The 16,945-nt window shown below is 44.2% G+C and overlaps 1 protein-coding gene and 1 pseudogene across 9 annotated transcripts in view; one reads left to right on the top strand and one right to left on the bottom strand.

Annotated features, from left to right (window-relative positions):
• Positions 1–2,148, bottom strand: part of LOC115030613 — a 4,986-nt pseudogene extending 2,838 nt beyond the window's left edge.
• A 5,653-nt stretch (positions 2,149–7,801) lies between these two features.
• Positions 7,802–16,945, top strand: part of Pex5l (peroxisomal biogenesis factor 5 like) — a 203,636-nt gene continuing 194,492 nt past the window's right edge. For 5 of the 9 annotated variants that reach the window (XM_021157192.2, XM_021157188.2, XM_021157189.2 and 2 more), the window contains exon 1: positions 7,802–8,230. In XM_021157192.2, the coding sequence (XP_021012851.1) occupies positions 8,210–8,230 (21 nt within the window). In that variant the 5' untranslated portion in view covers positions 7,802–8,209. The remainder of the gene's footprint in view (positions 8,231–16,945) is intronic. The other 4 variants (XM_029475062.1, XM_029475061.1, XM_029475056.1 and 1 more) reach the window with 2 other exon arrangements.

Genomic DNA, 16,945 nt, shown 5'->3' with positions numbered 1-16,945 from the left:
TTTGACCTTCAGGTGTTATCCAGCTCAAAGAATGGGAACTAATAGTGGGACAGGACTGATAACCTAAACCTTGCAAAGAATGTGATGACTGAGTAATGGGCCAGGCTTTTGGCCACCATTGGGAAGAAAGGATTCTTTTATCTGCCCCTGTGTCTAAAATCCCTTTAAATTGTTTCCCTTCTATAACTAATTCTAAGGATGGCCTGGAGTCAAGAGGCATTACTAAGTAGGCAGAATCATTTCCAGTAGAACCAATCCCTCTGGTAGCTTGAGGGACACCAGAGGAAGGAAAACAGTCATGTAGGCTTGGCAAAATTATTAACTGAGCTATTCTATCCCCTTGTGAAATAGAAAAGACACCCTGAGGACTGGAACAGAGAACTTGAAGTTCCCCTTCATAATCTTGATCTACGACTCCAGGGTGAACAATAAGACCTTGTAAGGTAAGGGAGGCCTGGCCCAGTATCAGGCCAACACTTCTGGATGGCAGAGGTCCTTTATAGTCAGTAGGAATAGGTTGCACCCCCATTTGGGGCACCAGCATGAATCGGGTGGTGGTACGGAGGTCCAACCCAGCTGATCCTTCTGTTGCCCTGCAGACTGTGGGGTCCACCTTTTGCCTGTTGGGGTCCCATATGTTTTCGGGCCCTGAGACCTGGGGGCCCTGTACTGGTTTTTTGGAATGGCCTCATTATCTACTGCTTGAGGGAATCCTGGCTGCAGGGGCCTGCCTCGAATGACCTTGACTGAACGACAATCTCTGGCCCAATGATATCCTTTCCCACACTTAGTACACAGTCCTGGCGCTCTCCTTTTGACAAGGGCTCTACAGTCCTTTTTTAAGTGTCCCGGTTTGCCACAATTACAGCAGAGTTTGAGCTCAGCTGTGTCAGGGCGTTTTTGCCCTTGTAGAATGGTAGCTGCTAAACCAGCATTAGTGAGCGGCCCTACAAGCTCACGGCAAACCTTCAGCCAGTCCTGCAATCCCTTGCTCTTTCTAGGTGTAATAGCCGCCCTGCATTCCTGCATAGCCTATTCATAGACCAACTGTTTAATTAAAGGCATTGCTGTCTCTGGGTCCCCAAAAATTCTCCCTCCCGCTTCTGTCATTCTAGCCACAAAATCTGAGAACGACTCCTGGGTGCCCTGAGTACTCTTTGTCAAATGTCCACTTGCCTCTCCCTTCCTAGAGAGTGCCTTCCATGCCTTAACGGCAGCAGCTGAGATCTGAGCATACGCTCCCCAATGGTAATTTGCCTGGTTATTAGCGTGTTGTCCCTGACCTGTAAGCAACTCAAAAGTCCATGTTCCTTGGTCCCCTTCAACATTGGCATTGGTCCTTGCCTGTGCTTGGCAGGAGTCTTGCCACAAAGCTTTCCATTCTAAATACATTCCCATGTTAGGAGATGCGGCTTTTACTACGGTCATCCAATCACCGGGGGTCATTGCCAGAGTCGCAAGCCTTTCAACTTGGGCTACAGTAAAGTTGGCATTGACTCCATAGTTACGGACTGACTCTGCAAGTTCTTTAATCTGTATATACTCCACCGGGGCATGAATGCGTCCGCCATCAGCACCTTCAAAGACTGGGAATGCTTGCTGTACTTTTCTCTCTTCCTCTTTTGAAATGAATGAGTCTGAATGATACCTCTGCACATAGGGCAGAGGTGCGCTAGGACCCAGAGGTCGAGGGCCCGGAGACCGCACAGCGATTTGACATTTGTCTCTAGCTGCTTTCATGTTATTCTGTAACTGATTAACTCGTCTTTAATCTGGCTGGTATCTTTCTCCCTCATAGCCTGCTGCTTCTTCCTCTAAGTCTGTTTCCTCAGAGGAGCTAAGTTCCTTATCCGATTCTGAGCTACTAACAGCTAGTGCCTTGAACTCATCTAATGGCGGGTAGAGGCTCCTTTCCTTATGTGCCTCCCCAGCTCGATCTCTCTTCTTCTCTCCCTTTCCATCCCTTTTACTAAGCTCTCCCAGGGCATTTTTTCCCTTATATTTCATTTCCTCGGGCTCAAGGCCCGTGGAAAGGTCTTTATTCTTCCGTGAACCTTGTTTCCTCTCAGCTCTTACTCTCTCTCCCTGCTCTGTCTCTGATAGACTGTCTTGAATCTCCTCCAGGATCTTCTGCCCTGCCTCAACCATTTGCTTACAATCCTTGTCTGTTAAGCACGATCTCACCAGTTTCCACAATGGCATGGTCCCTGCTTTAAGTTTGCCATTCTGCTATTCCCTAACTAGATCTCCTTTCAGTTTGTCCCATGAGGTGACAGTTAATGACCCTGAGCAAGCATTACATGGTGCCACACGGGCTATCTCCCTGACAAATCCCTCTATAGTCTTAGTGGCGATTTTCAGGCCACACTGCTTCAAGACCGACCGTAAGGCCGTTACTACAGAGTGGGAGATTCCCATACTGGTCGCTGTCCAGGCCTGGCCGCAACTGAAAACCAGTCAGTAGTTCCAGTGGTGGAAGCAAAACGAAACTGAAAGGGAAGGAATAATCGCCGTGAAAACAATCAAAAGGGCGTCTAACTCTGGAGATATTTGAAGACTGTACATACCTTACAGAACCTTAATGTCCTGCAGTTCTGATTCCGCCCCGCGAACGGGGGATCTCCCTTGTGCTGGTGTGATGGTATAAAGTTCCCAGGTTCCTCGGCACCACTTGTCCCGAGCTATCGCTCTCACCAGCAAGAACACACTCGGACAACCAGAATCTTCTGCAGCAAAAGCTTTATTGCTTCTTCAGGAGGGAAGACCCAGACCCCGGAAAATGGCGTTGCTTATATAGCCCTCAGCCATGGCGTTTCAGCACCTGATGTGGTGTGTCAGCTCCTGATTCATTGCTCGCCCATCACCCCATTACTACCCCGAGATGGGCAGTGACTAGGCGTGAGTTCACTCTCGCACCTGCATACAAGGCTTGTTTACTAGTTAGGCACAGCGGAGGCCAGCGCCATCTTATAATGGCGATTGCTCACAGCACGGCTCTCCACACTGTTTGTTTGTTCACTAGGAAAACATTGCCACCATCTTCTTGGCCCAGCATCCCTGATTGCTGACCTTTCCTTCATCTGGCTCCCAGGAAGCCTCTTGGCTATGTATACTTCTCCAATCCTCCCAGATCAAAAGCCCAGAAGAGCAGCTAATCCCACCATTGTGTCAGAGACAAAAGAGGGCACAGGGACAAACTTTAACAAAATGTTCCTCCTTCAACACAATAAAAATCAATTAGTTGCAGTAATTTGAGTCTACAGCTATTTTGACTTTTGTTCTCTCTTACACCATCTTTCCACAGCAGGGTTTTAACTACACAGATTGTAAAGAGGGGCTAAACCACCAAAAAGCTATTATCCCTTATTTTTTCCCTTTAGTCCACTAGAACAGCTTTCCCAAAGATTTAACATTCTGGATATGCAGTGTCCATTTAACAATATTCAGGAGAACTCACTGATAAGCAAAATTATTTTGATCAATACAGAGTAGATTGAGCTCTTCCCAACCCTTGGAGCCTTCTCATGGTTTGCATGAACTGACAGCAGCCAATCTGCAGGAAAGGCAGTGAGCTCAGATTGTATGGCAAACTCACAGGCTGTTCAAATTACAGCCGGAGTGGATTACATGGAGAGGAACATAGGCTGCACTTCACTCTTGGCTCTGATGTCCTTGTGCTGGCACAGGCAGGTTGAAAGCTAGCTTTGCACTAATGAACTAAACTCTCCGGGAAGATATGCCTCTCAAATTTTAAGGTACATACAAAGCAAACTGGAGGGCTTCGTTAAAAAGGCAGATTCCAGCTCAGTGCATTGGGACCTGAACTGGAGTGGACATTTCTAACAAGCTCCCAGCACACATAGACCTCAGAGCACACATAGATCTTAGAGTAACAAGGGTCCTTGAGGTTTAGTGACAAAGTGAGAAATGTTTTCTGGAACTTAGATCTGATGTTCAATCATGTCCACTCTCAGTTGCAAACAATGTAAAAAGAAAAAAGAAAAAAACCTTTAGCTATTCTCCTCAGAAACAAGGCATGCCTTAGTGGAATTTTGCCATACAGCCCAACCACCTCTAAGTCAGGTTGAAGCTTGGGATAACATTACTGCCACTGAAAGCTATGCCTGTATATAGGGATGGCTAAAAGATCTATACTGACCTCTCTTCTCATGCTATGTGTGCAGACAATTTTACAGTATGCAATGAATTGTTGGAGTTTGATCAAACAACATTGTCAGCTTCAAAGTTGTCTTAGCACAAATGTATCATCAACATAAAAACTGTAAATCCTATTAAAGATAAAATAAGACAAATGTTGGGCAGACGTGTGCCTTTTTATTCAAATATTCCTAGCATCAAACAGATGCACAGCTGGGACCACTTGCTTTGTTTTACATCCCACCACCTTTCCTAGCCCACTGTCTGGTTAAGTTTGAGGGGACTCAGATTAGCCATGATTCCTTGGTAAGGGAGCAGAGATTATACAAAAAGGGTTTCTATTGCTGGAATAGATGAAAGAAGTTATGCACAGTTATTCCTTACAAGATTCCTTTGAAACAACCTAATTTGTTTTTTTTTTTTTAAAAAAAAAAAAAGGATTTCTACAAAAAATAATACAAGTCAACTTTTTTTTTTTTTTTTGCATTTTTAGCTGAAATGCTTGATTTGGGTGAACATTTATGAGATGCGTAAAACGTTAGATGATACTGTGAATAGGTGTTCTCTCACAATACAAACTCTTTAATACATAGATATTCAGTCAACTAGCTTTGCCCAAAGAGCTTGTATTTGTGTATAGGTTCAAAAGGACATACTTGAATAAAAAAAAATAGATTTAAAGTTAAAACTGAAGGAAAGACCTTTAGATGCAAAGTCATAAATAGGAGGAGGGGAGAAATTTCAGTGGTGTTTTTCCTTCAGTGCTTCAGAGTCTAGGCTGATTTATTCTTCTGCCATGGTAGAATTTTCCCGTCAGGAAGTTGGACTTAGTACAGTCATATACCCTGCTCGCAACAAATATGAACAAGGAAGTGCATGAATGGTTAATCACTTAGACTGTAAGACTGGAACAGCCCAAACCTCCTGGATCCCCTCTTGAGCAAATCCTATTCATCAGTGCTAGGCACCTGAAACTGACCCTTAGGCAGTCAGATTTAGCAAGGGGCCTCCAGTTCCAGACTTCCTTGAGAAAAAAAAAATGACTTCCCTGCTCTGCGTTGATAACCACCCTATGGAAGCTTTATTTGGCATCTTCTAGCAGAGCCTCATTGTCCAGCCCACAAACAGCTGCTTCACTCAAATATGTTGCTCTTCAGAGATTTCCATGTGACTCGGTCTATCTTCTATTGTCTAAGAGAGGAATACCTTCACAGAGGAGCGTCCCATTCCCAAGGTTTTGTGAATGAATTGCCTAGGTTTAAACAGAAAATGAGACGTCTTTCTTGAACTCTAGTTGCTAGCCACACTGATTGATTTTACAGCTGTTGGTTCATTGTATCTGCTATGAGATAATACCATCATATTACAGACTCAATCCCTGGTGTCAGTGGTCCTTCACAGATTTCCAAAACTTTCCATTCAAATTATAAGAGTTTCCCCCATGTTTTTCAGATCATATAAATAACTCCCTTTTAAAGATTGTAGTGGTTGAGATCCCAGAAAATCAGCACTCCTTTGTATCTGAACTAGGAAACGTCTCTTTGCATATTCATGTGTACAGTCATTTACAATTCTTTCAACTCTTTCCTTGCAGTTGGTCACCAGAAGACACACCCACACAGGATACTGTAGTGGCTTGTGTTCACTAAATGTGTTATCCAAAAGAAATCTGTTTGTGGTGTCCCACATGCAGGCTAAAGGAAGCCTGCCCTCAGCTGACTCTGATTGGGAAATAAAGTTGCCAAAGGCCAATGGCTGGGTAAGGGGACAGAGGCAGGACTTTTAGGATTCCTGGGCAAGAAACACAGGAGGCAGGGGGTTGGGGGGTGCAGTGAGAAAAGAAGGAATTCGCCATGAGAAGGTCAGAGGATAGACCACACTGTGAAGGGGCAGGAGGGTGAGACGGCCGAAATCTAAGTGCAAAGGGAAAGTAGCCACATGGGAAGCCTGCCCAGAAGGAAAAAGGGCAGCAAAGATAAAATACAGATTTAGAAAGTGTTAACTCTGGAATATTGGAGGGGAATGTGTGCAAGCCTCAGGGACATCCAGAAGTGCCCAGCCATTAAGCCAGTAAGGCATACTAAAAGTAATGCAGCCTGTGTCTCTTTCATGCATGAATCCAGAGCTCACCGGTGGGTACAGAGCAGCACGCATCTTCCAGGAGCCTAGAGAGGCTTCTAAATATTTACCGCAACAGGGTATCCATTCTGGTTTACTTTTCTAACACTGATAAACACCAAGACTTGAGGAGAAAAAGGTTGATTGATTTATATGTCCCAGACCAAGTCTGTCATTGAGGAAATCAAGGCAGGAACTTAGGCAGGGCAGGAACTTGGAGGCAGGAGCAGATGCAAAGGCCATAGAGGAGACTTTGGACCCCTCCAATAAAGGAAAAGTTAACCGGATATGGGTGGTATATTACAATATCTAAGAAAGAAGACGTTGGTGGTATTTTTACCTAAGCACATACTTGATTTTCTGCCTAGAACAATGAGTGTGATCACACAGAGTTGAGACAGAAGCCTAAAGAGAATTGTTCTTGGTTAACTACAGCTGGGATCTTGGGCCCTTTCTGTTTATTTTCTTTCTCTCTGGGCTGATTGATTCAGCTCCATTATTCAATGTATTCAATTGGATTAATCATTTCTCAAGTTCATGCCCCCTCACGGGTCTGTGCATGGTTCTGTTGTATTTGTTTACATAGTTGTTTTTAAAATGGCAATGGGTATCCCGTGGTTCCCCAGGCAATATGAAAGCTAAGGCTGAGAAGTGACCTTCCTATGAATAGACCCCTTACCCCGCCCACCTCCCTAGTGCCCACACTCCAAACACTGTAAAGTTTCCCTGGTCACAGAGCCATAGGGACACAAATCCTAGGGAGTTTCTATTCTTGTGCTTCTAGGTTCATGGAAAGTCTATTAGAACACACTAATACACTAGGATCCATAACTTAACAAGAAGTTGGGGCTCTCTAACCACCTACCCTGCTGCTAGGGTGTGCCTGCAGGAGGACATACATACTACACAGTCTTTTCAACTCGGGACCTATTTAAGCACTCTGCCTATGTATTTCAATATATGGAACAGGTCACTCCTTCAGCAAATATTTGTTGGGTACCTACCATCTGCCAGTACTATACTGTGCTGGGATATGCTAGTGCACAGAGATTCCTGATGTCATGAAAGTAACATCAAGGGAGATAGACAACAACTACACAAGAGTCAGAGTGCTTTTAATGCTGGAGAGAAAGTGTGTGATTTTTAAGTAGTATGATCAGAGTTCGCTGGAAGTGGGATGCTTAGGTAACTCCTTGGAGCTCAATCAATCAGCTTACAAAACTCTTCTAAAGCCCAGACGTGGCCTATGGTGGCAGGACACACGCTCTGTCAGGATTCACCTCTGGAGAAAGACTACCTTTTCTCATCCACTTTACTTCCCATTGGTGGTCAGTCTCCTGCCTCAGAGTCGCCAACACTGCATCGGAAAGTCCATGGTTCCAGGCCTGGACAGCTCTCAGGATCTACTACTCCTTCTCTGAACCACCAGGGAGAGCAAGCGGAGCACCGTCCGGGAGCGCGCTCGCTGGAGCCGCCCTCCCGCCCCCGGCTCAGCGAGAGCGCGCGCGCCGGGCCAGCGGCTCTCGGCGGCGACGCGGCCCGGAGGGCGGCGCGCGCCCTGCGCTCGGCAGCTGCGGCGGCGGCTGGCGCGGGCTGGCGTCCGGACGGAGGCGGGAGGGGACGCTGCAGCCTCGTGAGCGGCGAGGAGAGTGGGGCACAGGACCGGCGAGTTGGAGAGGCGCGGCGAGCGGCACTGCGCCCGCGGAGAGCCCGGCCCCGCGTCCCCGTGCCCGCGCGCGCTCAGCACCCGCGTGGAGGACAGCTCCGCAGCGCGCCGCTCGCCCAGCCGCCCTCTCGCCCGCCTGCGTCCTGTAGCCCGTAGCCCGGGCGCCCCGCGGAGAACCCGCGCTGCGCTGCCCGACCCGCAACTCTCTACGAGCTAGCTCGGAAGAGCAGCCATCGGCCTCGGGTGCCCTGAGGACGCCGGAGCAGAATGTACCAGGGACACATGCAGGTAAGAGACCTCCCTCAGCAGGTCGATTGAACAGCCAGTGCTCCCCAAGTTCCTGGGTCCAGAGATGCCCTCGCCCAACTCAACAAGTGACTGGGGCACCATAACCCAGGCATTTATGTCCCCCGGTAACACTGGACAGTGTCCCAGGGTGGGATGGGTAGGAAAGACTGGGAACTTGTGCGGGGAAGTTTGCTTTCTGGGCAGTCTTGAGCCTGTGCCTTTAAGCCGGCTCTGGGATCCTAGCAGAGGAGGTGACCATGTTTCCTAGCAATCCTACCGCTGCACCTCGCACGTATGTCAGCTGAAGGGCAAACATCAGCCAGACTTGCCGCCTCTCCCGCCTGCACAGGGCGCTCCACAGTCCCAGCACTTAGCCGCTGTCGCGGTGTTCCCGGAAAGCACTATTTTTTAAATGTTCCGTGATGTATTTCCCCCTTCAGGTGACGGGACATCGTCACCTGTCCCAGTAGTCACAGCGGAGCGGGTTCTCAGGAGGGGTTTTTTCAGATGCCAGCGCAGTACTCAGCTGGAAGATTACTTTAACCTTGATTTTAGTTTTTATGCACGAGGTTGAATCTTCCTCATGATAAAATTATGCAGCGGAGTGGTGGAAAGATAACCCAAACACTAACTCAGCGTTCTAAAGTGTGCGCGGAGCTCCTTCCCAATCCCTTGACTTGTTTTTCCCTGGGGCTTCCTTTCCAAAGACTCTCAGCTAGCAGTCCTCATAGGCTGTGTCCCCTACACCTGGCATCCATCCGTTGTGTTTCTGTGAGTGCCTAAGATGCCGCTTCAGTATCTTTTAGACTCCTTGAGACATAACAAATACGCTGCTGCGTGCATGACTTAATATTTAATTTCCAGGTCTTGGGGAAATTCCTTTAAACGATCATGTACAGCGCTAATTGTATCTTATCTAAAGCATTATTACTGATTGTATGTTAAGTTTGTTAAGAATTCAGAATCACCCGAGTAGAATTCCAACAGCATTGCCCCGTCACTGACATCATCCTGCTTTGAAAGTCATTAATGGGATTATGTCACATTTGACGGATAATGACTAGTATAATTTTTAAAATATGTAGCAAATACAATCTGCCTGTCTTGAAAGTTTAAAATCAAAGGCACTCTCCCATTACTGAAAAAATAAAACCAGCAAACCATTTCACCCAGGAATAATATTTAAACTTTCATTCTCTGTATTCATTATTAAATAGTCTCTTCACAAAGAGAAAAGAGAAACATTTGAATAAATAGACTCAGCCCTTGGAAACTTTCTCATATACACAGAATTCATAGTTGAATACCTAGTACAAATTATTAAAAACTTTCCATGATGTTTTGTTTTGGGGATTTTTGTGGGGTTTTTTCCCAAAATATGTTCTTGGGAATGCAAAACTGAATAAACAATCTGGTGAATTGACACACCCTCCAAAATAATTTTAACTGAATTTTCAGAATATTTTAAGAAAGAATGCTATGGAAACTTAAATGGTCTAGAACAGTCTCTGAAGGCTTGATTTCACTTTGGAAGATGAGACAAAATGTGACTATAAGACTGTCCATTTGTTCCCGCTGTGATGTGTGCTCCCGTGACAGCACACCAGGGCTTGCAGTGAAGCTAACATATCTAATTTGCCAAACCTAACTTGAAAACGTTATAAAACAAAAGCTATGGTCAGCACTCCTGCCAAAGTTCCAGAGCACAGAGCCTTCCCCCTCACTCCTGATCGTTATGATGAACATAAAATTCCAGACACCATCTTAATTGGAATTCTGTTTATCCTTAAATCACCTCTGACAACCTGATTCATGATATATGTCTTTGGTTACATTATTAAAAACCCACTCTCTTCCCCCAACACTGTCACTTAGCTTGTAGAAAGACCCTCCAGAGTACTGGTATACTTAAAGAATGGCTTCTTAACAGGTTTAACTGCATCCTGTGTGTACCTGACTCTAGTCACCCACATGAACAAACACAGTCCAAACAACATAAATATTTTCAGTTAAAATCCCAACACATTCTTTATAGCATAGACCAGGAGCATGCATATTGACTGAGGCTGCTTCCAGCTTTGGGCTCATTGGAAAGGCTAATATGAATTGTCTGTATTAAGGCAGGTATAAAACAGAAAACCTCTGAGATCATTTCCTATGCCTTCGAAATCTTCTCTTTTCTGTGATCAAGATATTTTTTTAAAAAGTGCTTTGTAAATAACAATCTGGAGTGGATGGGGGCTGTTCACATGAAGCCTTAAAAATAGTCCAATTAAAACTCCTGCAGAGCCTTTGTGTTTGCAACTTATTGCTTCTGCAAGTGGATTCTTGGGCCTGACTCAGAAAGCAAACTGCTCTACTGTGGTAGAAGCTTCACTCGCAACCTTTTAACAACAGTCATTTGGCTCATTCTGATCCTTCACTACAAGATGAAAAGTGACATCTCCAGACAGACAGACTGCAGGCAGGAACATATTCTTGGTTTCATAGTCATTGTCGTGTGTGTGTGTGTGTGTGTGTGTGTGTGTGTGTGTGTGTGTGTGTGTGTGTTTCTCGGGCGAAGGAGTTGCATTGTTCCCTGGAGTCCAGTTGTTTTCCACTGGCTGACCAGAGGGAATTGATTACCCCAGTAACTTAAGCAAAGATGGCTCTTGTTAGTAGTAGGTTTAGGCTCGCTTCCTTCTCGATTTTCACAAAGGGATCAATGGTGATTACTTCAGCATCAGATGTGACAAGGCAGTCTAGTGCTGATAAGCGTCCCATAGGCTTCATCCCAGCAGTGTCTCTGTGCCCAGGGCTAAGCTTGTGGTGCCTGTTTGCTTATGTGGTGTGAGTTAAAACTGTTGGCAGGAGCAGAAGCACCCGTGCTCCCTGAGTACTTTCCTAAGCCAACTCATTTCCTGCTGGGAAATAAATATAGAGCGATGTAACTTATATCTTCAACTAAGATGCTTTTTCTTGGGAATGAAGAGTGAGTGATAATTTCTTCTTTTGTTATTAAAAAAAAAAAGAACTTTTCTCGGAAGGAAATCAGACTAAAAGCAACGTATTTGTGATGATAACTGATCTTCATCACAGACATTCACAGATTTTGTGCTTATTTCAGCTTCACAGCACAAAAACTAGAGAACATATATACCATAAAAATTGTAAGATTGTTAGCCACTTTCAAAGCCAGCATTTTGTTGTCTCAACAAAATAATGGATTTGAGTTTTATTTTATTCACAATTTTACCCGAGCTTTTCCTAAAAATTTTTCACAAAGGGGACCTGTTTAGGTAGGTAAAGCATGTTAATGTATTAGACCCGAACCATGGAAGTCTATTTAGATTTTGTCTATACCATGCACTAAGGAGTTGCCAACGTGGGCTGTGGAAGCTTTCAGCATCCATGCGGAGACCCCCAGCAAGCTGCTGGTGTTATGCTGGTGCCTCCAGTTCTCCAGCAGATGCCTTTACTACCACCCGCCCCAACATAGTACCTTTTTGCCCTGCATCTTTTTTTTTTTAACAACCCTTTGCTAAGTCATCAGCTGCTGACCCTCCACACACTCTTCCTAGTAGTATTTGAGCCATTAGTGTTTGAGCGAAAACAGGGCATGATATTTTAGACAGGGTGAACCGGACTCGGCTGGGTTGGTTTTGTTGTCTTGGTCAAGAGTGGCTACATTCCATGCCCCTGCTTCTTGTACCTAGGTTAAGTGGCGTGTGCTTCTCTTCACAGTAGTGCCTTCCTGTGAGTATTAACCAGCAGTTTTACCATGAGTTCATTGTCTTCACTATTAACTACAACACTACCAAAGAAAATCCATATCCAATTTTAAGCACATGCTCAAAATTGCATGGAAATCATAGAGATTCGGAAGTGCCCTTTTGTGTATTCGCAGGCAGTTACACTTGGTATGGGCTGACACTGAACATTTAGCACTGTTTCTAATAGTTGTAGTTTAGTATTGTGGGATATCTGATTAAGCTGAAAATTTTCATTCCTCAAGCAGCAGCTAACAGTAGACACTCTAAAAACCATATTATCGGCTCTGTGGACTTTGTTCATGGTTTATAAAATTCTTCCTAAAAGCCAGTGTTTGGAACTACAAATTCCAGCATGTGTATGGTTTGACTCTAAGAAATTTTTAATGTACTGATGAAAACAACCTTTAAACAGAGATCGCTGATTTTAGAATCCAGAATTTCTACATCACCTCTGCCACCCTTGAAGCATTAAGATGCGGTATACCATGCAGAGAGAACATCTGGTTTGTTTGGCTGGTTTGGTATGGGGTTTCTCTCTTTTTGTTGAGATCACACTTTTAGAACAGTGTCATAGCTAGAGCTGTCTCAAGGGCTCAAAGCTCTGAATTGCCTTGTTGACGCATTTGTTAGTGGAATGCCGCTCTTGCAGTGAGCATCCAGGTAAACCTCCATCCTATGTCCTCTCACTGAGCCACCTAAGTCCAGTGGAATTTTGGCAAAAATAGTGGCGTGATTTCAAGTATATTTTCAGGTGTGCTGGCACATGCCTGTAATCCCAGCAATCAGTCAGGGCTGGGAAGAAGATTGCGAGTTCAAGATCAGCCTGAGCTATACAACAAAAACTGTTTTTAAAAAATCAAGTAGACTAATAGAGAACAAAGGTCATTGGGTTTCTGAAGCATCAACCTGCTGAGTTTTGGTTTGGTTTGGTTTCTTTTTCTTTTCTTTTTTTCTTTTTTTTTTCCTATTGAGTCAGGATTTATAAATGACAAACTTATTTTGATAAGACCAGAACAAGAGGAAACACTCTTTCTATGGTGCCTACCTTCACTCTGCCTTCCTCCTTTCTGCCTCTCCACACCCATGCCGTATCCTTCCATAAGTATACCAAATGGAAATGATTATGCGTTATCTATTGCATTACTGTGTTATGCCGAATATAAGCAGGAAAACAGTTAATACCTTCTCGGTTCATTACCAAAACAATTACTGAATTTTCAGAACTTGAGCTATAATATGACATGTTGCCAATGCTATCCTGTAGAGTCTAAGTGTGACACATTGGCATATTATTATTGGGAGCCAACGTACTCTTATTTAAATTCCATTAGATAGATGACCAGTGTCACAGTTCATGTGACATTTCAGTAAACAGGTTGTCTTTATATTTTTTTTTCTTTTAGGAGATCACTATTATATAAGCACACAGATGATAGTGGGGGTACATTGAGCTAGGAAGAGACTGTTTACATACTGTCTTGTCAAGAAAGATGTGCAAATGTCTATCAGTTAGTGCTGCACCTGAATGGACAAGAGTCAGGCTGGATAGCTAGCATTGGGGTAGATACATGGTCAAATCTCCAAGCCCCCATCCATGTGAGTGAACCTCTGTAAACCAAGGCAAGCCCAGTAATTGAGGCTTGGTGTAGCAGCATTTTCCCTCCCTCAAAGAATACCATCTGGTGATCTGTGAATCATAGATACCAAGAGAGAGTTACTGCTGTTCTGATGGCAGCAATCTACCTAGGGTAATAGATGTGGAATTCCCACTCCTATGAACCTCTTCAAAGCCATGTGACTCTTAAAGCAACTGGTATAGTATACAAGTGCAAAAATCTGCCATTCAAGTAACGGTTAAAGGACATGCAATGTTTTGCTTGCAATGTAAAATCTCAGGAGGCCACAATGACTGTGTAATTACTTGCAGGCTGCTGTTTAGGAAAGGAACAGAGCCATCCTCTCTTGCATTGGTTAAATGCACTAAAGGTAACATCGGAGGCATAAAACCACACGGGCATCACATTTAGCAATGAAATCACAGACTTCCTCTAGGATTAGTTCGATGATGAATTCTCCGCTTCTCTCTGTGTGTCATTTGTCTGTAGTTCGTGGTTATTGGTCTGTGTCTACCCCTATTGTGGTGTCCATGAAAAGGACTTTGCTCTGTATTTAATTGTAAAAGAAATTGTATGGGAAAGGAATGAGCATTCTTTACAGAAATTATTAATGGTATTTTACAAGGGATTAAGTCACTGACTCTAACTGACCCCAACTGACCTCGCAGCAGTCACTTAGTACAGCAAACAAGCTGTCAGTATGTTGCTTCCAACTTTTATAGTGGGTTTTTATTGTATAATGTTTCTCCCAACTTGTTGGCTGCTTTGAACAAATGATTACCACAACACACAAATGCACATGTGTGTTATTCTGGGTCAGGGTCATGGGAAGTACATCACTTAAGATTAAAGCTAAGCATTAGCTTAGATTGTGAAAGCTGATTACATGGGAAGTCCAAGTCAAGTAGGGTTGTTTGTAGCACTGTTCTCTTAAAGGCAGGTTTAACCAACACCCTGAGTGTGCACAGTAGGACAGCAGGTGACATCTTAACTGGTCTTGAGGAATTTTATTAATTTGTCTGTGGTGCCCAGCAAATGTTTATTCACTTTGAATGTAAGAAGTATTTCCATAAAATTGTATCACTCCACTCCACAGGGTTCTGAGTGCAACACTGGCAACGTTGCAGGAGGAGGTGACATTTCCTTAAGGGATAAACAGTAGAAAGGCACCACACAGCACACCCTGGTTGGCAAGATGATGGCTTGAGATTTGTGAAACTAAATGCAGAGAAAGCAGAGGCAGCGCCTGTGCACACACAAATCCCTTACTACTAAACCAGGACAGCTTGTAGAAGAAATTCAGTGAGAACCATCCTGACAAAGTCTACACCACCATGAGCATGTGCCTCTGTGTGTGTGTGTGTCTGTGTGTGTGTGTGTGTGTGTCTGTGTGTGTGTGTGTGTGTGTCTGTGTGTGTCTGTGTATGTGTCTGTGTGTGTCTGTGTGTGTCTGTGTATGTCTGTGTCTGTGTGTGTCTGTGTGTGTCTGTGTGAGTCTGCGTCCGTGTGTGTCTGTGTGTGTCTGTGTGAGTCTGTGCCTGTGTGTCTGTGTGAGTCTGTGTCTGTGTGAGTCAGTGTCTGTGTATGTGTGCATACCTCTGTGTCTCAAAACAAACAGACAGACAGACAGACAAAAATTACCCAGTGCAGTAAACTGATGAAACAATCTATGATAAGCAAATCCAATACTTGCCAGGGAAATATTGCCCTATCACTGGGTAATTGGTAGGTAACCATCAGACCAAGACCGATAAGATCAACACAGAGTGTGAATAAATAGTTCGCAATTGGAACGTATTAATCTCCATAAGGTAATGGGAGGAAAAATGAAAACTTCATGGGAAAATAAGGCTGCCAGAACTGTGTGGTATATCCTTGTACATGGGTGTTAATGGTGTTTGGGAGTCAGGTTCTAAAAGCCATGCTCAAACCGCATAGCTATGTGACACTTGAACCACCAAATGGTGGCAGGCTTGTTGGGACTGCAGAATCTGCAGAGCCAGGCATTAAGACTAATATGCGCATCAATGATTAAGAAGTACTGATGTGCAGAACCTCTGCATGGAGAACAGAGCCCTTTCTTATCATTGAACCTCTACAAACACTTAATTCTCATGTAGCTTTCTGATGTCATAGAAGCATGATGAGGTCCCTGAAAAAGCAGCAGGCAAGAGCAGTGATCACAACTGCATGTGCACAGAATGCTTACTTATATGGACACCTTCACTGCCTTGATGGTGGAACAGATACCAAGTGAGCTGTAGTTTCCCTCTGGGAGAGATGAGTCAACGCTGAGATGTTCCACCTAAACAAAATGACCTTCCCGCTTTTGAAAGACTATTATGTCTTCGTCCATTGAAACCTTTTCTTGCTCAAGATAAACAGCCCATTACACTCGACTGTGTTTCATAAGGACGTCGCTGTTGTTTTAATGGCTCCCTGATAGTCTGACTGTTCAAATGAGACACATTGCTCTGGGTCTGGCCATACCAAACTGTGCAAGATTGCTTCTCTCTCGGGAGAGACAGCCATTCCGATAGCCTGAAACCGTTTGAGCAGCTTTACGCTAAATCGAACTGATGTTTCTATTCTCTGAAGGCTCAGGGCCATTTTACTGGTGTTTGCTCTATTCCAAAATAATCTTGGATCCAAATGTGCTGAATAGAACATTCTAGGTGAAAAGTTTTTGTGTTTCAAAAAAAAAGTGCTGATTAGTTTTCAGGTCAAAGGATCCTTAGTTTTAAAACCTGTCTAAACGTTCACCTCGACCATCACATTTCACAAATGGGAAACTTGGGACCAGAAAAAAAAATGATTTAATTTTCCCTGAAGTGCCATATTGTTTAGTTGCCAGAGCCAATATTGGGATGAAGTCTGCCTTTCTTTGATATTTTATTTCCATTGCACCTTTATTCTTATTTTGACATTTACGACATCAAACAAGCTAAATGAAAAGTAAACATTGCAATAAAGCAGGAGATGTTTCCAAAGAGCCAGGTGTTTGGCACTCAGTCACCAAAGCTGACATTTTCCCCGATTTTCAGCTGTGCTATAACTATTTGATATTTACATGGCCCATTTTAGCAGTCGTTTGGCTGGCAGCAGCAGAAGGTCTGGCCTGGAATGTGTTGTCAGAGTGGAGGGAGCTAACTTGAGAAGTTATGTTACTTCTTGTCCTGATGCTGTTTGGCCCTATGTTCTTCGAACTGACTTGATGGAATATTTGAGAGCAATAGTTTGACAGGTTCTCAGCATTCTTCTTAGTTCCCTAAATGTGCTTGACCAGGTTCTTAAATGCAAGCAACTGAAACAAGCTCTATCCCATACAGCACATGAGAGCACACTTT

The sequence above is a fragment of the Mus caroli genome, chromosome 3 (genome assembly GCF_900094665.2).
Source record: "Mus caroli chromosome 3, CAROLI_EIJ_v1.1, whole genome shotgun sequence".
Taxonomy (NCBI): domain Eukaryota; kingdom Metazoa; phylum Chordata; class Mammalia; order Rodentia; family Muridae; genus Mus; species Mus caroli.
The sequence above is the reverse complement of the archived record's forward strand: the minus strand, read 5'-3'. Positions and strand labels throughout refer to the sequence as shown.